Below are 21,630 nucleotides of genomic sequence, written 5' to 3'. Positions count from 1 at the left end.
TTACATGGAGATGTATTATAATAAATGTATGCACATGAATAAGGGAAACAATATTGCTCCTTTTTGAGTTTGCAAAGAGTCATTTTTAATTTGTAATAATATTCTGTTTGATCAATGATTTTAATATATTAAATAAGTCAATTGTGATTATTGTATTACAGAATCGTTTTTATTGTCATTTTGACTGATGCGTGAAGAATACAGCATATTTTTATTGATTTCTACTCACCGGGTTGTTATTGTACAAATAAACAAAATGAAACTGGAAAATTTCTCATATAACAACCAAACTTCATAAAAGTGTGATGTGGTTACAGAGATGATCATTTGTTCAGTGGATCACACATCAGGAGTGTTTATAGGCATCAGGCGCTGTTTCATGAAGTGATCAAGAACTGTCACAGTACACAAATATGTTAAGAGATGAAAAATAAACGTGCACAAACATTGAATTTAGAAATGTGCTAACACCAGAGTTGTAGATGTAGCTATGCACACGAGTACATGATGTGTGTGATTTCTTCAGTGATGTCTCTGTGTGTTTACAGTATCAAAGCAGAAGATCCTTCATCTGTCCGTGTGTGTGTGATGTGTTCAGGTGAATAAATCTGTGTAGTCTACAGACCCGGCTCTCTGTCCGCAGGCGTGCAGTAAATATTCATCTCCAGACGGGGGCAGCGGCTCCACCTGTGTCAAAGAAACCAACACAAGAAGTCTTTAAGATGCCGTTTTGTAGGCCTCCTCAGAAGTTAACATCACACTAATAAGTGATTTAAATTATAACAACAAAAAATAAGCTCTGTGATCAACAAAAGTTTGTGATGCATGTTTTGTCCATCAAGATCTTCAGAAATGAACAGACTCTTTTCAACATTTATAAACGCGTTCACTGATGAGAAATCACTCCATAAATACATCTCCATCCATATCCATAGTATTTATTCAATTCACTTTGGTAACACTATACTGTATATTCAATGATTTTTTTATGGCTAACTCTAGTAAATCGCCTACTCCAGTATACTACAGTATTTATGTGGGTCACCACACGATGTGCTGATCATATTCTGGTGAAGATCATGGAAAAGGTTGTACTTGAATTCCGTAACACCGTATACTATTCACAAATAACATCAAAGTGTGAAACAGAAGCTACATAGGTCACATTATTTATTTGTTTATTTATTTTTGCTGCAAAATTAATATAACTATGTTAAAACTGTGATTAATCAGAATTTAGCAACCATTGCTCTACACTGTAGCTATTGGCTGGTCTCTCAGTCATGTATACATTAAATCATGTCGAAAAACACCTTTATTTAGAGATGCTTGGAACTTAGGCCAAAGTGTCATTACATACTTAAAAAGGCTTTCAACAAGATCCAGGAGCTGCAATGTTTCCCTACACACACTACTTCTAGTGCGACTGTGGGGTGAACTGAAGACCACCTGCCGCCCTAATCCTTAACCAACCACTGTTAGAACACTACAGACTACATCTAAACACACTAAACTATTAGCAGGTAATTGACCAGAGAGCTGCATCAGCGTTAGGAAACAAACCAAACTAATGGCGAACACCTCTCAGATTCAAACACAAATCACATTCAGCAAGGATTTGTTCGAAAAATGTTATCTGACCACAAATCCTTAGCCTTAATTTTAAATATGAGTGTTTCTGAGATTTGCAATGTTCAAATGAGCTCAAGCCGCATCAGTCTTTGTGATGTCATCGACAGATGAATGCACTGATCTGTAATAAAGAGCTGGTTTGCTCAGTTATGACGTCATAGTAAGTAAGTCTCTGGATGACCTTGTTTTGTCTTGTCCCGTTTTATTTTAGTAAATGTTTATACTGCATTTAGATCCGCGGCCTTGTTTGCCCGGGTTTCTCCTCGTTACACAAACACAGATAACTCCGTTATTAAAGCTCATTTTACTGCGCATTCCAATTAATATCAAGAAAACCGCAGTTGGGTTGTTTAGAACTTAAATAAATACAGCCAAGAAACAATAACATCATATTTTTTTATTTTTAAAAATGAAGTTATCTGTGTTTGCAAATGATCTCTTCATATTGTATTTGTGTTCCATAACACTGCATACTATTTACAAACAACATCAAAGTGTGAGCTCACGGCCCTCGTGCAAATACCACATCAGATCACCAATGTAGATAACATTTGGTAGATCATTTAGCAGATAAAAGAAAGTTAAACAATGTTTTCTTGTGAAATGGTGTGTGTGTGTGATGTTACCTGATGATATTCCACCAGCTCATCCAGTGACGTGAACTTCATCTGATCTCCCAGCAGCATGTAGCAGTTCTCTGAAGCATCAATGAGCAGATGTTTGATTCCCTCACCGGAGCGGTACGAGAGCACATACCCGAACACTCTCTCACTGAGCCGCACCAGAAAGTGACCGGGCTGACCCTCGTTCAACAGCGCCTCCGCCTCGTCCCGTGATATGATACCTGAGAGAGGCACACGTGTGTTTAAACTGTTTACTGCACACTGTTGTATCATGGGAAACTGCACGTGTGACATATACACAGTACACACATGCCTCATTAGTGAAAATATTTTTGAATTGAATTGAATGAAATATTGGCAAGGTTTGTGGTGTAGTTCTGGTCCCCACCAGCAGGGGTCGACATAATCTGATCAAATAATGAACCATTTGACAGATGTTAAAAGTGAACTAGAACTTACGCATTATAAAATGGTTTGAAAAGTTTGCACCTACTGTGAGAAGTTATTTGTGTTTAAACAGATGTTTTCTCAGGTGTCACAACGAACCGTCTGTCAGTTACAATGAACCCCACACAACGGGGTAAGTTGTGACATTTGCACTTTTGCTGTAATTGTACGGGAACGGTGGGTTCTAGAAACAAACCTGAAGTGTTCATTTGTAGCAGAGACGTGTATGTTTCTTGGGTAAAAATCGGATGAATAAAGCTGAAATATTTGTTGCGTGATTGAGCTACAACCAAAAAGCGTTCCGTTCCACCCGCTCTCCTCTAGATAAAGAGATGTGTCGAGTGTTTACTGAATGGATCTTTTTCTGGAGTGTGGAGTCTCTCTCTCACCGTGAAACCAGGGGGCGATGCGGCTGTGGTCCTGTTGAAAACCGGCCTTGAGGGGTAACTGCTCCTCCTGAAACCAGCGGATGATGTGTTCTCGACCAGACGCTGACAATGAGCGACGGATTCCTGGCTTCCTGTGGTGCACGACACAAACACAGACGTCTAGCGTTACACCAGCACGCGTGTGAAAGGTTTGCCGCTGCTTTTCATGATGTGTTGTGAGGAAATGCACAAACATTCTGCTACACAACATTCCAGCACTATTATTAGCTCTCTTCAAACAGGCCAGATGACATCTGGCACATTTCCTCTGTGAGGTCATCCAATCATGACATCAACACTCACTTCAGTATCTGATCAACATGACAAGAAATGAACACCGATCCTCATACGCTACTGTTCAGAGGTTTAGCATTCTTTAGAGATTTTGGAATGACAGTAAACTCAAATGAATGCCACAAACACAACTGTGTTAAATAAATGTTTGGTGGCGTTTAGTTAATAAGTGAAATGTTCCCGGAAGAGCTTGTGTTTGTTCAGCCACATTACACAACTTCAGTCAGAAAACACCTGAAGGTTTTTCCTTCTAATAGAGTCTCATGACGACATTTATTTTATGATTCCGATCAATGTCTCGTGTAGAGCTGCTGAAAATGAACTGAAATCAGTGGGTCTCATTCATAATAATTGCATTTAAACGCACATCTGAACTTCTCACGAAAACTTTCCGCCTAATTCACAACACGTGCTTACACGCAACAATTGTTCTTAACCCTGGTCCTAATTCAAATACTATTTAGGAGGGATAGAATGCAGATTGGGACGCAGCACAAGTGAATTTGGAGTATTCTACATGAGCGGCTGTGCAGGAGTTTAGTCATTTGCATAAAACACACCCAGTCCATCCCCATATAAGGGCTTCCGCCTAACCTTTCCTTTACCACCTGTCCTCACTTAAAGGGACACTTCACCCAAAAATGAAAATTCTGTCATCATTTCCTCACCTTCGAGTTGTTCCAAATGTGTATAAATGTCTTTGTTCTGAAGAACACAGAGACAGATATTTGGAAGAATGCTTGTGACCAGACAGATCTCAACACCCATTTGGAACAACTTGAGTGAGTAAATGATGAGAGAATTTTCATTTTTGGGTGAAGTGTCCCTTTAAGTGTCATTTAAGTGGCATCCCCATGTGAAGCCTCTAGCAAGTAATCCCATGTGCACAGTCCTCAAAGTCAGTTCATACACAACAAAACACCTTTTACACAGACACACAGTCTGCAGAGTTCTGGTCAGCCGGCTGTAAAAGCGCTGTTACTCAGAGAAACATCACACGTCTAACACACCTTTTCTTATTCTTTCACCGTATATGATGAAATCATTTTATTAAATTAATTATACATCTAAGAACAATTATACATTATTTAAAGTATATAACTATTACCTTAAGATGAAACATCTTTCTTTTTGTCTTAGAAAGAGAGAGGTGATTTTTGTTATTTTCTTATATTTAGAATAAGTTTTGTACAAAAGTTTTAGTGAATGATGATTTGTTGGTGAAAACGTTCGTATGCAGATTACAGGCACACATTTGAGCGACAGCCTGCTTAGTGACAAGATGCTCAGGGAAAGGTTGTTGTCGTGTTTGTGTGCTGGGAAAGAAGCGTGACTCACAGTTGGGCGGGGTTGTTTCTGGGTTTGGGTTTTGGTGGAGGGGTTGGGTTTGGGGTTCCTCCGCTGAAGGCTTTTGTCACGGCCGCGACTCGTCCTCTCTCCAGAGCTTTGACCGAACGTCTGCGGTGATCCTCAACCGTCTGTTTGGCCAGAGAGCGTCTGCGCATGTCTGCAGCTTTGGACTTCTTCACTGAATCACACAGACAACACGGATAACCATGAAAACACACCAGACAACATTTCATACAGCTGATAAACAGACGGAGGTCACTGAGCAAATGCAGGTGAATAATGGAGAAATCCCACACTTCAATGTGCTCTCATCGTCCTACGCTAATGATCATGAAGAGATGTAAATGAGTACGTGTCTGCTTCCAGTCGCTGTCCTCGTCTTCACGAGTCTGTTTCTTCTTCTGCACCTCCTTCAGACTCATATAAATCTGCTGTTTCCTCTCCAGCTCCAGCCGCCGGAGCTCTTCTTCAGCTCGACGTCTCTCCTCCGCCTCCCGCGTCTGACACAACACACACACATCTCAGGTCAGAGCTGATAACCGTGTGTGTGGATGAATCAAACGTGTGTCAGTACCTTGAGTTCCTCCTCGGCTCGTCTCTGTTCTTCAGCACATGCGTCTGTGATGTTCTTCTGCTCCGTCACAGTCTGGTCCGAGTCCAGATAAACCCCCGAGAAGCGTTTCTCCAGCTCCGCCTCTTTCTTAGCCCTGAACAGATCCAAACACACATGAGACGGATTGTAGTGTCGGCTCGTCTCTCATTGTCTGTACAACACGAGACACAATGTGCTCTCACTTCACAAAAATGTGTCATGAAGGCGTGTAAAAAGAAGGCAAACGTGTTTTTTCAGCTTGTCTCCGGTGTTTTTCTGTGATGTGTTCAAGCTTGGTAAAATGTATGTTTTTGATATCTTTTGTTGCGCTGTGCATTTGCTTCGTCTATTAATAAAAAAGCTGTCAAGTTGAGTGTTTTGTACCATATGTATCTGTTGATGGGAGAAATATACCCATCACACATCACTTTTGGCAGTTGCTGGACACGTTTCCTCTTGAAATAACTGAAAGTGTAGTTTTATGAAGAACTGAATACAGAATGTGTGGTGTTTCTCACTGCTGTACTGCAAGTGAACGCAAGTCTCCTGATGTTTTTGCCCTTTGGCTCAGGGCTCTTATCTACAACACACATTGCATCATGAGAAGACAGTCCACACACACACTTCTGAGTTCACGTTCATTAGAACGTTTCTCCTGATATCTTGGGTTGAAACTGGAGGGACATGCGGAGCACACACCGGTGTTCAGATTGGAGCGGACGAGGTGTTTGTACCTGATGTGTTGGGCTTCTCTCTGTGCCTGCAGCGCCGCGCTCTCCGCCAGAATCTCATCACAGATCTGATCGTACGCTTTATCAGCTGAATGTTCTCCCATCACCCAAACCCAAACGTCATCGTCCAGACCCTTCAGAAACGACACACTCTTACCTGAAACTGCATTCACACAACAACACCACGTCAGTCTAACGCACTCCATTCACTGACAACTCATTCTTTTGTTGTTCTGTTTTCACACGTTACGTAACTCAAAGTTAAAATGTCCTCTGTCCGATTTTCTCCGGAGAGTGTTGGTTAAATGTTAACATGACACATACTGTAGTGAGATTTCGTCGTGGCTCTGGGGGTTTTTACATTTACATGTAGACCTTTAGCAGACACGTTTATCCAAAGCCACTTACAAATGAGGTAAACATTGGGAGCAATTGGAACAACATCGGGACAACAAAAAGCATAAGCGCAGTAAATCCCATCACCCATGAACAACTAAAATATGTCAGTAAATGCTGAAGGGACCGCAAACAGTTCAACACTAAAGTCTTAAAAGAGAAGTGAGAGAGGATGCAAATGTGTGTTGTTGTGAGACAGGTGTTTACTGTTTACATGTGTTCATTCAGACGTGAAGAGTGAGAGAGAGAGAGAGAGAGATTCAACCTTTTTTCACTTTCACACGTGCAGCTTCCTCCTTCTCCAGTCTCGCTTCTCTTTCTCTCCATCTTCTGATCTGTTCTTCTCTCATCTTAAAGAACAGCACGTGTTTCTGCTCTTCATTCAGCTCGGAGAGCAGGTCGGGATCGATGAACATGTCAGTGAGTATCTGCTGAAGCATCTTCAGTCTCTCACAAACGCTTCCTTTACACCGAATCAGCTCAATAATCCATCACTGTCACCTGTCAATCAATGACACATCTACATACACTGACCACATTATGACACACTGTATAAAAACATGAGCCTGTTTCACTAGATCTGTGTCTCGAGCTCTTTCTGTCTCTCATCTTCATTCAACAATATTCAGTTTGTTTACAGGTAAGACCTCACGGTGTACTAATGTTCATCGCGCGCGCGCGCGCACACAGGTGTACTCACCGGTCAGCTCGCACGTGGATCTGACGGTCTGAATGTATAGCTTTATATATGTCACGTCAGCAGCGGAAGAGCTCTAGTACTGAGAGCTTCAGGAAGGTAAAGTGTGCTAATGAGTGAATGTGTGGTAATGTTGTACACGCCCTTACAGGTCTCCTCCTTCCTCAATGACGTCATTCCGCTGCACGGGCTCTTTACTTTCTATCTGATTAATCACAGCAGACGGTAAACACACGTCCTCAACACCTGTAAAACATATGTGAATTTAACATGTGAAATTTCGTGCAGGAAAGAGAAAAGAAACAATGATATATTTTATACACTCTCCCTGATCTCCCTGACGATGTTTATATTAAAATATAATATATAAAATATAATTTGTGAAACTCATTTAAGGATCGTGTTGTCTTGAATTGTCCACTAGATGGCGCACATGTCGCGGTTTACCCCTCGGGAGGAACTATTGAAATTGCTTACAAGAACATTTCTACAAAAGCAGTAAGCTAACTTTTTTCTAATACTTTGTCCTATTCATACATACATATAAGGTACATGAATCGTAAACAAATTTGTACCAATTTTATTATGTAATTTTAAGATAAAACGTATCTTAATCTTATTAAAGTAATGAATGGCATTACATCACAGGTGTTTTATAAAATGTGCTTTTTTGCCCATCATTTCTTCTAATGACGTGTCTGCACATGAGGACGTACAAAGATCCAGATGTGAGTGAAATCACTCCATCCTCCTTCATATAGCGCACTGATTGACACACGTTATATACAAATATTTACTAGTGTATAGTGAAGAACATCCAGTGCACTCTTTCAATCCCACAATCCACTGCAACAACCCATGAGCACTGGACAACTTGAGAATACCCATGATGCACTGTGAGGGACACATTCAAGAAACACATCTGAACCTTTCTATTACAATCCTTACTTTGGTGTTATGCATGATGTTTATTATTCACGGCTTTGTGTAATAGTTTGTTTGACTGTATGGATGAAGTGCTGTTGGAGTCCTGCGCTGGCAGCGTTTGTTTAGAGATTTGTGCAGGCATTTCCTTCTTCATGCCGGAGTGGAACGCTGTAATTTCTCAACGTTTATAGGATGTTGTGATGTTATCTTGTGCTCTTGGATGTGGGCTTGATCAAGAGTGTGATTATTAGTGATTGATGATGATTATGTGATGCTGATCTGTGGACGGCACATATAGGCCCGGTTTCACAGACACGGCTTAGCTTAAGCCAGGACTAAGCCTTAGTTGAATTAAGATATTTATGTGGCTTTTATAAAAATGTCTGAGAAAAATACATTACTGGTGTGCATCTTGAGACAAAGCAATGGCACTGATATATCAGAAGATATTTCTGGGCAAGTTACATTGAGTTAAGACGGGTCACACGTTCATTTCAGTCTGGGACTAGCCTTAAGCCTTGTTTGTGAAACCGGTCCTTAGACTAGTGTCAGTCTGTGTACACTTACAGATGAAAACAAGCACACTTCAAGTTCGTTTGATTTACTTAACTAATGTTCAACTAAGTATATCAATGTACTAATAGTATACTTGTCATTTGAATACCTCTTGGGACTAAATGGGCCCACTTTGTACTTTATAAAAGTGTCGTTTTAAGTATACTTTAAGTGTAAAACAGTAGTGACATTTAATCACACAACTAATTTACAACTTTGTTTTTCGTTTGTACTGCAACTCTTCTACTGTAGGTACACTGATAGTTTCCTAGGTTTATACTTGTAGCACATTTTATATTTTTGATTGCAGCTCATCGTTTATAGCGTACGTACTTTATGGTCAGATTTGTTCGTTTGTGGTATATGTGTTGTTTTTTGTGTAATGTTAATGTGGAGCACTGCTGCCGGCGTCCAGGTCACATTTTCAAGCTAATGTCTCACGTCAATGTGGCCATTCATAATATCAACACTTATAGTTAGTGTTCTCAGCTGTTTTAACGTGAGACACAGTTCAGTTTATGTAGTATTTCCAAGGCCAAACAGCTATTTCATTCTGTGCCGGAGACGACCTCTGATCCACACCCACACATCATTTCATCATTATCACTACAAATTAAACACAGTTTGTGATTTAAACGGATTCTTGTCCCTCACACAGTTTTTGTCTCTAAGCATTTTTCTGGGTGTCATTTGCCTTGTGTTCACTGGTGCATGAAGTATGATTTGACTTCTGTCAAGCTGCTTTGAAACAATATGCCTTGTATTGTAAGAGCACTTTACAAATATTATGGCACCATAACTGAATGGCACCATTCACAAAGACACAGAGAACAAAAGCAGTTTTCAGTTCCGTCTGGAAGGTTTGGTGTTCTGTGTGTTTTACAGCTTCTCTTCTTCATGCGTTCATCTCAACCCCTTGCTTCTTCTCGTGGAGTTTATGTTTGAGTGGGTGTCGTGTCATGACTTCCAGCAGCATGGACACACTCAACAATACACCACTGAATGAATGAAGTCTGTGTTTATTCGGTCCTGTCCATCCAGACCCGATGCACTGACCGACTGAGTCAAGCAAGATCCGTGCAAAATACATGCTATATATCTACTTTTTCTTTACGAAAAACACATGAACAGAAACTAAACTGAATCCATTTTAAAAAGATAAAAATAAACCATATTTTTCCTACAGTGAAACCGTGTTCTTTTGTGTTGAACAGTCTCTCTCAGAGTCAGTGTGATGTGATGTGATCTCCAGCATGATCAGAACACGTGTGAACGGCTTCAGATCACTGATTCAGAGTTTAACACACATGATTATTTCACTGGAAAAGCAATGAGAGAGAGACATGAATGTTCTGCTGGTCTCCACAGAAGCTTTGCAGACTGCATGCTTCACACTACATGAGGACAATTCTGCCATCATTTATTCTCCCTCATGTCATGTCAAACCTGCACGAGTTTGTTTATCTGCAGAACACAAAAGAAGATATTTGGGGGAATGTTGGTAACCAAACATCAGTGTTCTGTCGGACATGAAGCGTATATGTGAGATGGATAATGTTAATCTATGAAGGCAGGTAAAGTCCTGATGCTCTGAATCACTCTATGACCCATTTTTCTTTATTTGAAGACAATCTGTTTCTCAAATTAACATTGACCTCAAATCAGTAGAGAAAGTAGAATGTCCTCAATTTGTGACCTGAAAGCTTCTGATGTAACCCAGTTCACAGTGTGACATACTTATTAAAGAGAAGGTTTATACATGAAGAAGTGTTCTGAAAAATGTGTTTAAAATGATATGAGTCATATTAGTGTTTTGTTTTTCATCGGGTTGAGCTGGGTGGGACATCTTCAGGTGGAGATGATGTAACGCAGACAACATGTCAGAATTACTGTAATTACAGACTCTTTACTCTTAAAATACAGTTACAAAAGCATGTCGAGAGCTTTTTAAACCTCACACTTTACTGTCTTCATCATGTCATGTAAAAGGAATCAAATGACAGCGTTCTCAAAGACATATCTGTGTGATATCATATTTCATTTCATTTTCTTTGTTCTAAAATATTTAGCAGAAATGCGGACATCATTTCACAGTCTGAGAACGGTTCTGAGAGTCAAGAGTTCCTAACTGATGTAAACTTACATTAGATATGACAGAAATGTAGTGTATGTGCACACGCTCACACACACACACGCTCGAACACTCACACATGCAAGCTTGTACGCACATGCGCACACACACACACACACACACACCCACACATGGTTTACTATCTCCGTGGGCACATACAGACACACGCACACACACACACACACACACACACACTCATGTCATATGTTTAGCTTAGCCTTCTCTGTCAGCTGCGAGGGCTTTATATGCGATAAATGCAGGGAAATAGTTAGGCTGACAGAGAAGATCTTAGAATTAGAGTCTCGCATCCAATCTTTATCTGAGGATAGTAAGAGTTTAACGACGATAGAAAACACTTTGGATGCGAGCAACATTAGCGCACACAGCTCGGTTCCGGTTGAAAATCCCCCGCAGCTGGGAAACTTCGTGACTGTGAGACGGCGTAGTCGCAGGACAAAACATCACTCGACCGTTCCGATTACAGTCTCGAACAGGTTTGCCCCGCTCAGTGACGCACCGACTGAGAAACCTGCTGAAAGTGCCCTAGTTATCGGTGATTCTATTGTTCGGAACGTTAACATAGAGGCACCAGCCACCATAGTCCAATGTTTACCGGGAGCCAGAGCGCCTGACATCAAGTCAAATTTAAATGTGCTGGCTAAGGCTAATCGTAAATTCAGTAAGATTGTCATTCACGTCGGCACAAATGATGTTCGACTCCGTCAATCGGAGATCACAAAAGATAACATTAAAGAGGTGTGTGAGCTCGCAAGCATGATGTCAGACACTGTAATATTCTCTGGCCCCCTCAATGCTTATCGTGGTGATGAGATTTATAGCAGATTATAATCACTAAATGGCTGGTTGTCTGAGTGGTGCCTGCAGAATGATATAGTTTTTATAAATAACTGGAAGAGTTTTGAGGGCAGACCTGACCTGTTGAAACGAGATGGTCTCCATCCCTCCTGGGCTGGGACTTCCATCCTGTCTAGAAATATGGCAAAAAGTCTTAATGCTAATGCTAAAACTTGACTCGCTGGGGCCCAGGTCAGGGAGCAGACAGTATGGCTTAACCAACTGTCTGCTTGCCGTCTCACGTCGCAGAATACACAAAATGTACAACATGTAGTAATCCGTTCTCCCAAACATCACAAAATAGAGACTGTGTCTGTCCCCCGGATTAGCAAACATAAAATAATGCGTAAACCTCTTGAAAGTAATTTAATAAACGTTAAACAAACTAAACATGAACAAAATACAGATAATCAACTGTTACGACTCGGATTGCTAAATATTAGATCTCTCTCTAATAAAGCACTTTTTGTTAACGATATGATAACAGATCATAAAATAGACATGCTCTGTTTGACAGAAACATGGCTAAAACCAGATGATTATATTGCTTTAAATGAATCTGTCCCCCAAGATTATTATTATAAACACGAGCCTCGTCTAAAAGGCAGAGGGGGAGGTGTCGCAGCACTTTACAATAACTCTCTTAGCATTTCCCAGAAGTCGAACTCTAAATATAATTCTTTTGAAGTCATGGTTCTTCATGTTTCAACACCTAATACTAAAGATAAAACACTTTTTAAATTGATTCTAGCTATTGTATATAGGCCTCCAGGGCACCACACAGATTTTATTAAAGAATTTGGTGGGTTCTTATCAGAACTAGTACTGGCCGCAGATAGACTCCTTGTCGTTGGTGACTTTAACATCCACGTAGATAACGTTACAGATGCCTTAGGAATGGCTTTCAAAGACACTCTTAACTCCATGGGCATTAGTCAACATGTGTCAGGACCCACTCACCTTCGTAATCATACTTTAGATTTAATACTGTCTTACGGTATAAATGTGGACGACGTTAAAATCCTTCAGCAGAGTGAAGACATTTCGGATCATTATCTGGTATTATGTTTGCTTCACTGGCCTACGGCTGCAAATAAAACTCATTGTTACAAATATGGTAGAACAATAACTTCAACTACCAAAGATGCGTTTCTCGATAATCTGCCCGAATTGTCTCAAATCATGAGAAATAACGTTGAAGATCTTGACATTACCACTGAAAATTTTAATTCCACCTTCTCGGTAACGCTAGACAAAGTTGCTCCACTACGTTTAAAGAAGATTAAAAATGGCAGCCCCACACCGTGGTATAATGAACACACTCAGGCTCTAAAGAAAGCGGCCCGAAAAATGGAGCGCAACTTTAAGAAAACTAAATTAGAGGTATTTCGTACAGCATGGAAGGATAGTATTCGAAAATACAGGAAAGCCCTAATAACTTCTAGATCCGCCTACTTTTCATCACTAATAGAAGAAAACCAGCACAATCCTAGGTTTTTATTTAACACGGTGGCTAAATTAACAAAAAATAAATCGTCAGTGACTTCTGATCCTGTATATCAGCATAGCAGTGATGAATTTATGAACTACTTCACATATAAAATCCAAGATATTAGAGAAAAAATTATAACAATGCAATCAGAAGTGAAACCCGCTGAACAAACTAACTACAGCGCCCTTAAGGAGAAAATGCAATTATTTTATACCGTAGATCAAGATGAGCTGTCTAAAATTATTAGATCATCTAAATCAACAACATGCATACTAGACCCTATACCTACAAATCTACTGAAAGAGATGCTCCCAGAAATTATAGATCCTATTCTTGGTATTATTAACTCATCTCTGACATTAGGACATGTGCCTAAAGCATATAAGGTGGCTGTTATAAGGCCCCTTGTCAAAAAACCCCAACTCGACCCTAGAGAACTAGGGAACTACAGGCCTATATCGAATCTACCTTTCATATCTAAAGTCTGGAAAAAGTAGTTTCAACTCAATTATGCTTCTTCCTCCAAAGGAATGACATCAATGAAGAATTCCAGTCTGGATTTAGAGCATGTCACAGTACAGAGACTGCTTTGATCAGAGTTACAAATTATCTGCTATTGGCGTCTGACCGAGGTTGTATCTCGTTATTGGTGCTGCTAGACCTTAGTGCTGCATTCGACACTATTGACCACAGCACACTCCTACATAGACTCGAAAATTACGTCGGCATTAAAGGAATAGCTTTGAAATGGTTTAAATCTTATTTATCCGACCGTTTTCAATTTGTAGCAATAAACAATGAGGTGTCACGCAAATCGCAAGTCCAGTACGGTGTACCACAGGGCTCAGTCTTAGGGCCTCTTCTCTTCGCATTATACATGCTACCTCTAGGAGATATAATAAAGCGACACGGAGTTAGCGTTCACTGTTATGCTGATGATACTCAACTTTATATTTCCTCGAAGCCTCATGAAACACAGCAGTTCCAGCGAATAATAGAATGCATAGGCGATATAAAAAACTGGATGAGTAACAACTTTTTATTACTGAACTCGGACAAAACAGAACTGTTACTTATTGGACCGAAAACTGCTATAAGTAACAACCAAGAATACTGCTTAACTATTGACGGATGTTCCATAAAACCCTCATCGTCAGCAAAGAATCTTGGCGTTCTATTCGATAATAATCTGTCATTTGAGAGCCACGTCGCCAACACCTGTAAAATTGCGTTTTTCCATCTTAAGAATATATCTAAACTACGTCATATGCTGTCAATGTCAGATGTAGAGAAGTTAATTCATGCATTCATGACATCAAGACTAGATTACTGTAATGCACTGTTTAGGTGGTTGCCCTGCAGGCTTATTACAAAAACTCCAACTGGTCCAAAACGCTGCAGCTCGAGTTCTTACACGTACAAAAAAGTATGAACATATTAGCCCGGTTCTGTCAACCTTGCACTGGTTACCTATAAAGCATCACATTAACTTTAAAATCTTGCTTATTACCTATAAAGCCCTACATGGTTTAGCTCCTCAGTACCTGAGTGAACTCCTCTTGTATTACAGTCCTTCACGTGCATTACGCTCTCAGGCGTCCTGTCAGTTGGTAATACCTATAATTTCAAAATCAAGTGCAGGTGGTAGATCCTTCTCCTATCTAGCGCCCAAACTTTGGAATAGTCTTCCCTGCACTGTCCGGGAGGCAGACACACTCTGTCAGTTTAAATCTAGACTAAAGACGGATCTTTTTAATCTTGCATACACTACTCTTCCATAATATAAATCTTCTGAGGGTTTAGGCTGCATTAGTTAGATCAACCGGAACCAGGAACACAACTGATGTACTTGTTGCATCAAAGAGTTCAGAACAGTACTCTACTCTCAGCCAGTCTTGTCTCATTGTTCCAAGGTTACCACAGCGAGCAGGATGCAGTTCATGGCCTGACCTGATGGTAGAGCGGAGAATGGGAAGCGGCGACCTGACGAGAGCTGAGATGATAGAGCTGGATAAATAAGGACGCGGTCACCTGACATGTCCTCACCACAAAATTTCAAATGCTATTAGATTATTATTGATAATCTTAAACTATAATTTACCTTATTAGTAAGTTTATTTATTTTATTTAGCCTTGTGCAAGCTCTCTGGAGCTTGTGCAGAGTTAGCAGCTTTTGCCAGAGGGGAACTGGAATCCCCTGGTTGGGGCTGGGTTCTCCTGAGTTTTTTTTTTCTCGATTAGAGTTTTGGGTTCCTCGCCACTGTTTGCATACTGCCTGGCCGGGGGGGGGCTGCTTTAGAATTTTAAAGTTTTATTTAATATTGCATATAGGAACTTATAGTCTGTTATATTTGACCTGTGCTTCTCTCTCCGTTATCTTAAATGTGTGCTCTCACCGTGCGTGTGTGCGTGTGTGTGTGTGTGCGTGCGTGTCTTTGTGTGTACGCGTACTTGTCTGTGTACGTGTGTGTGTGCGTCCGTGTGTGTGTGTCTGTGTGTTAGTACGTGTGCATATTGTGTGTGTGGAGTGTTTTGTATGTGGGTATGTCTGTCTTCTTTGTTTTCACCTTTTGCTTGTTTTTGCAGGTACAACTTTAATTGTTTTGCTTATAGACAATATGTCTCATGTACAGCTGCTTTGTAACAATGAAAATTGTAAAAAGCGCTATATAAATAAAGTTGAGTTGAGACACACGCACATGCACACACACACTCACACACACACGCGCACACACACACACACACGCACGCACGCACACACACACGCACACACACACAGCTCAGAGAGATTAACCTTCTCTTTCAGGAAACAGAAGATCATCATCATCGTGTTAAGACTTCCTTCCTCTTCATCCGGTCACCCTCCAGGGTCCATGAGTGCCAGCCCTCTGAAAGACTCCCAGCATCATCAGCCCTTCATCAGTCTTCAGATGATTTCAATGAGTGAGAACATCAGCCGGATTAGAATGAAGAAACCACTGGAGATCTGAGCTGAGAATCAGAATCAGGACAAGCTTGACATCAGATGAATTCCCTCATCGGTGTCTGCGTCAGAAGAACCCTGAAGTCATGAGTGAAGTGAGTGAAAAACCCAAACTCACTTCAGCGTCCAGAGGAAGCTTCCTCCACCCCGGACCACGACCGGACCACCACGCTTCAGCCATCAAACCCAAACTGAGACCCAAGCCTCTCGTCCTTCCACCAGTTCCTGCGCTTCCGCTCATAGGTCCCAGCAAAGCCCGACAGCCGCACACCAGCTGGGTTCACAGCGCCAAACAGAAAGAAGAGGCCGGTGTTAAACGCTGCCGGACCCCCGACGGGACCTCCTTTCTGTCTGCCGTCATTGAGCAGACCTCGAAGCTGTATGGAGACAGATCCTCCTGGACACCTGACACTCATTCTGTGACATCACATCCACACACAAATACACAGTCAACACAGAGCATCATGATGTCATCGGCCAAGGTCAGAGCTTCACAACTCTTCTTTATACAGTAGACTTGCTTTAGAAAGTAAATCTCAGTTTTTGAAATGTTCGTTTGCTCCGAGATGTTCTGGGTTGAATGTAAAGCGAGGGAGAACATACTGGATGTTTGTCTCTCCACCCCGATGAGCAGATTACAGCTGATATCTCTGAGTCTCATCTCGGTCATATCTCACACTAAATGGACCGCAACCCATTTTCATCTTCCTCTTCTTACATGTTGGAGGAATGTGGACATGTATACATCACACGTCAAACTGTATTAGACACCAAAATGAGTTTGTTAAAGGTTTATTACTAAAAACTATGTCAGCTGGGGGAGAGCGCCATCATTTTTATTTTGGGTATATAACACAATGATCTGAGAAGAGATGAGTAATGTAAATATGTACAATATCGAGTACTGCAGTTTTACATTTTTTACATAGAGATTCCAGTGCTGAGATTTATGTGTGACCACAAACACCTGGCTTCAGTCAGGACACAGGCTGATTTGCAATTTGTCATAAGGTTTTAATTAAGGTTTTAGCTGGTGAAGCGAGCTGGGTTTAGAGGGGTTTTGGTCACTTTTTAACTGGTCAGTCTGTTTTTTGTTGGTCAGGCTGGAACGGTCAGTGTCTCACTGTCTGTGTGATTGAACTCAAGCTTTGTTCTGTCAAGAAAAGTTAAAATGATGACAGAAAAAGCTATTTACACAATAAAAACGGTATGCAGATATCGTATTCTATACGTGATATAACCGTAGGTGTTTTTTCAATGATTCTATGCACAGTGTTCATCTAGACTAACGTCACAACATTATAGGATCCATAATATAGTGCCATCTTGTGGCTGTCCATAAAAAACAGATATTGACTTATATAATGGATCTCTTTACCATTAATAACAAAAAAGCTACATATTTACATTTTCTTATGAAAACCTTTTATTCATGTCTGTTACCCTGACGTTTTAAAATCTTGACTTAAAGAATGATGACGAATGACTTACAGAGCAGATTCATGCACACGCTAACCTAACAGCTGTAATAAAATACATTAAACAATAAAAAAAAGACATTAAACAAGAGATGTTTGTTTCGTCACGTCCGCCCCAGTAATTGCATACGAGCTCAAAGGTATGTACTCTGCCATCACAAAAAGGTACATACTTCAATTGCATGGAGAGGACTGTACCAACTAGCACGAGACCGAGGGGACAGACACGCACGCACGCACGCACACCCGCGTTCATTCCGAAGTGATCATGCCTATGCCCTACTCCCTTCGAGGAGTAGAGCTCCTGATATGTAAACTCTAGTGGAAAAAAACGCAATTGTATCTCGTACTATGTTTTGTATGGTGTTCCCTTCCTGAAGGGCCCTTCGTAGGGAAACAAGTTGCTCGAGGACTGTACCATCTGACAGGAGACTGAGGGGGGAACATGACAACAGTCAGTCAGACAGCGCTGCTGTTTTCTGTGATGTGAGGTAAATCACAGCGCTGCAGTGTCAACATTCATCTTTACATGATCTCTGCTGAATTAAAATCATTCTGTCGGTGAGTTTTAGTCTTTGTTTCTTTGTTTTATTTAGCGGGATTTTCCCATAACTCTCTTCACGCGCTTTCACTTCTGCTGCTGTTTATGTGTCACACATTGAGTTTCAATCAAAGCGAGTTTGAAATGATTTATATCTGCGCGTCAGACAGAAAAACACATTTTAAACACGTATTTAAATCATGTGTGAGTGTGTGTCAGGATCGCTTGATCTCATCTGTACCAGTGAAGCTAACATACTGTAGCACAGACGGATATAATACTGTACAGTATGAATGACTGTAAACATGAGAAACAAACACTGATGATCATAAAGATGGAGAGAGAGAGAGAGAGAGGTCAGGGTGAAAGACACGAACTCTTAATGTGGATGTTTAGTGATGTGTTAGCCCTGGTGTTTGCTGCCCGGCGACATGAATGATGATTTCATATCGCTATAAGAATCTGATCATATATGTTTAATGCTGTGAATGTGTGTTATAACAGTGTTATAGCGCTTTTATAAGCTCATCGGAGGTTAAGAAACATGTCTGGAAAAGTTAATATAGATCTCAATGTAAACATCACTGTTCAGTCTTTGTGTTCATTGTCTGATCATGATCATCAGATCAGCCAATCAGATGTGAGAGTCAGTCACATTCACTTTATCATCGGTCTATCCGACGCTACTTACTATATAAGGTTAGTATCACAGTGTAAGATACTACACATCTTCATTTTGAGGGTCATGTTTTAACAAATGAATGAAGTCTTCTGAGGTTTGAACCCTCAGCCTTTCATTGACCAGTGAGCTACATCACACCACTGACCTATGACCTGAGCTTGAGATATAGATATATGTTACCCTAACTGCATTTCATTCTTTGCCCATAGTGTATTGGTTTGTTAGTAGGTTCCTTAAATGTATAAAACAATCAAATCAAATTTAATATAAATATGGGATGAAAAATGAGTAATTTTAACCTTAAAATCAAAAGAGAACGAAATTATATTTTGCATCATATAATTACTTTACGTCCATTACATTTTCAGGTATTTCTGTGATAGTCATATGAAAATCATTATATCACATCTGATAACATCTTTCACCACAGTATGTTTCCATTTTTATTAGGGATGCACGATAAATTATCTGCCATATCGGTATCGGCTGATAAATGGTCATTTTTATGTTATCGTATCGGCCATTGTCATTTCCTCTGGCTAAACTTCTTCAGCTGCAAGCTGCACACAGTTCAAATACAGTACAGTACTGTCTTTCTGTCGAGATCATTCACTTACTACTATTAGCAAAGCATTGTTGATGTAGGTACAGTGTGTTGATACAGTATTTAGGAATGTGTAAACTATAGGAACAAAAGCATATTGTTTAAATCAGACTGCTGTCTGAATGCTTTCTGTCTGGAGACCTTTTAAGACATGTGGCTATTAAGAATTTTTTTCTGGGTTGCTCTGGAAGAACATCTATAATTTGTTGATTAAATAAAGATACACAGTATCAGAAAAGTTTGAAGGTTAAAGAATCTTTAACTAGTGTAAAGTAGGCTTGGTACATGAAAAATAAAACTAATGGTAACTTTGTTTTCAGCAATGAATGTTTTCACATAAAAGCAGTTGTCCACTTTTTGCCTTTTGTTTCAGTCTTAGGGAATTTTATATTAATATTTAGATACTGTATATCGGCCAATATATCGGTTATCGGCTTCCAATGTTAAAGAAGTATCGGTTATCGGCCAAAATTTACACATCGGTGCATCCCTAATTTTTATCCATCCAATATGTTGGGGAAGCTTTGGTTTGTCCAGTAAAGTGAGGTCGTGTATTATTGGATCAATTTCTAGTGTCCAGTTACATTGACATTATAGGTTATTTGTCTAGCTTATCCTCTGACCCGTGACTGATAAGAGTATAGAGCACACTATCAGTATACACCCTATGAAGTAACCAGCAATGGTAGATCAATAACTCTTCAGTTTATGAATGCTTTCACGGTTTGAACCCATGACCTCTGTGTTACTGACCTTATAGAGACAGCATCACTGTGTGTTTGTGAGAATGCTTGTACAGATCATTTCATAAAGGGGTTTAGACCTCAGACTTGGCTCTGTGTGTGACCGCTGTTTGTATAGAAATGTATAAACTGTTGAAATGTTTCAATTCAATTCAATTTTATTTATATAGCGCTTTTCACAATGTGCATTGTTCCAAAGCAGCTTTACAGGAGCAAATAAGAAAAACACAGAAAGGTAAAACACAGCTCAGTGCATGGTGTTTATAGACCAAGCAAAATCATTATAATAAATAATATCTAATAAATAAATGAATAAATAAATAAATGCAGTCTCCCGGTGAGCAAGCCAACACTGCCCTGCTGTGGCGAGGAACCCAAACTCCAATGATGAATAAATGGAGAAAAAAAAAACTCGGGAGAAACCAGGCTCAGCCGGGAGGGCCAGATCTCCTCTGACGTGTCATAGCTGCACTCAGTGACCCCGACCAAAAGCCACCGAGCAAACGTCCACGAAGAACAGGGAGAGCCCACGAGCCGCGACCCAGGAAGCCCCACCCGCCAAAACCGTGCAGGTCCAACCCGGTCCCATTCCGCGATCAACAACAGACAACAGAGGAACAACCAGGGAAAAATTGTAATGGCATACTTAACCTTATTCCTCTGTTGTCCGACATCGACCACTAGGGATGTAACGATTCACGATGCGATGCGAGTCATGATTCTGATCTCACGATGCGATTTATTCACGATTTACTCACGATTTATTTTGAAAAAATGAGTTGAAACAAATTAGAAATGAACAACTTCCCTTGCATTATTTCTTAAATGCTTCACGTTTCTTTGTATGATAAAATAATGTTTTATTTCAAATAACAAAACTAAACTGCAATTTTATAACAAATTAATAATAGAAAAAGTCTCTTTAATATAAACAAACTAATACTGTCTGTGCTTTTCTTGGATTTTTTTGCATTTAAGAAATATCAGCATCCACGTTTAGGTTTGCAGTGAAAATAGCGGCCCCTGCTGTTCAAAAAATGTATTGCGATTCAGTTCAAGCCTCAACCAATTTGAATCGTCTCTCATTATAACCGGTTTTCAACCGGCTCACGGTGAATCGTTACATCCCTATCGACCACAAAACAAGACCAACCAGACCAGACCCACACAGTCCCAACAAATGAAACGCCCCAAACCACAACCAACAAGCCCCCCCACTCCCTACAAACACCCACCCAGCAACCTCCAATCAAAGTCACTGAGTGCAGCTATAACTTCAAACTGCTGTCATGTGATGTAAGTTTAGCATTAAATACCAAGTATTGTAAATTTAGCATTAATGTGACAAGTAGTCCGTCTTTGCTCTCGGTTGGGGATGGAATTGTCAGAGCTGGGCCAGTCAGATGGTCGCTGTTCTCTTGAGTGGTGATGGAATTGCCTTGGATGGAG

General features: G+C 40.4%; 2 protein-coding genes across 2 annotated transcripts in view; one reads left to right on the top strand and one right to left on the bottom strand.

Moving 5' to 3' along the window:
* Nucleotides 1-60: 60 nt before the first annotated feature.
* On the bottom strand, nt 61-16,053 carry sh2d4a (SH2 domain containing 4A). Its single transcript, XM_057321245.1, has 10 exons — nt 15,945-16,053; nt 7,194-7,436; nt 6,759-6,994; nt 6,101-6,260; nt 5,349-5,481; nt 5,127-5,274; nt 4,763-4,952; nt 3,092-3,222; nt 2,259-2,476; nt 61-687 (listed from the first exon to the last, which is right to left on the bottom strand). Exons 3-10 carry the CDS (start codon nt 6,931-6,933, stop codon nt 595-597), a joined length of 1,248 nt encoding a protein of 415 aa, XP_057177228.1. The 5' UTR covers nt 6,934-6,994; nt 7,194-7,436; nt 15,945-16,053; the 3' UTR covers nt 61-594.
* A 38-nt stretch (nt 16,054-16,091) lies between these two features.
* psd3l (pleckstrin and Sec7 domain containing 3, like) overlaps nt 16,092-21,630 on the top strand; it is a 78,598-nt gene continuing 73,059 nt past the window's right edge. The window contains exon 1 of the mRNA XM_057321242.1: nt 16,092-16,615. Coding sequence (XP_057177225.1) covers nt 16,220-16,615 — 396 coding nt within the window. The 5' untranslated portion in view covers nt 16,092-16,219. The remainder of the gene's footprint in view (nt 16,616-21,630) is intronic.

This window comes from Triplophysa rosa, linkage group LG22 (genome assembly GCF_024868665.1).
Source record: "Triplophysa rosa linkage group LG22, Trosa_1v2, whole genome shotgun sequence".
Taxonomy (NCBI): domain Eukaryota; kingdom Metazoa; phylum Chordata; class Actinopteri; order Cypriniformes; family Nemacheilidae; genus Triplophysa; species Triplophysa rosa.
Note: the sequence above shows the minus strand (reverse complement) of the source record. Positions and strands in the feature narration are given on the sequence as shown.

What these genes read in the sequence shown, in the direction of transcription:
- sh2d4a (XM_057321245.1), bottom strand. Translation starts at nt 6,933, where the DNA reads ATGCTTCAGCAGATACTCACTGACATGTTCATCGATCCCGACCTGCTC. An exon ending in AGAAACAACCCCGCCCAACT is followed by an intron (nt 3,223 to 4,762) that starts GTGAGTCACGCT and finishes CGTGCACCACAG; the next exon opens with GAAGCCAGGAATCCGTCGCT. An exon ending in CATCGCCCCCTGGTTTCACG is followed by an intron (nt 2,477 to 3,091) that starts GTGAGAGAGAGA and finishes TGCCTCTCTCAG; the next exon opens with GTATCATATCACGGGACGAG.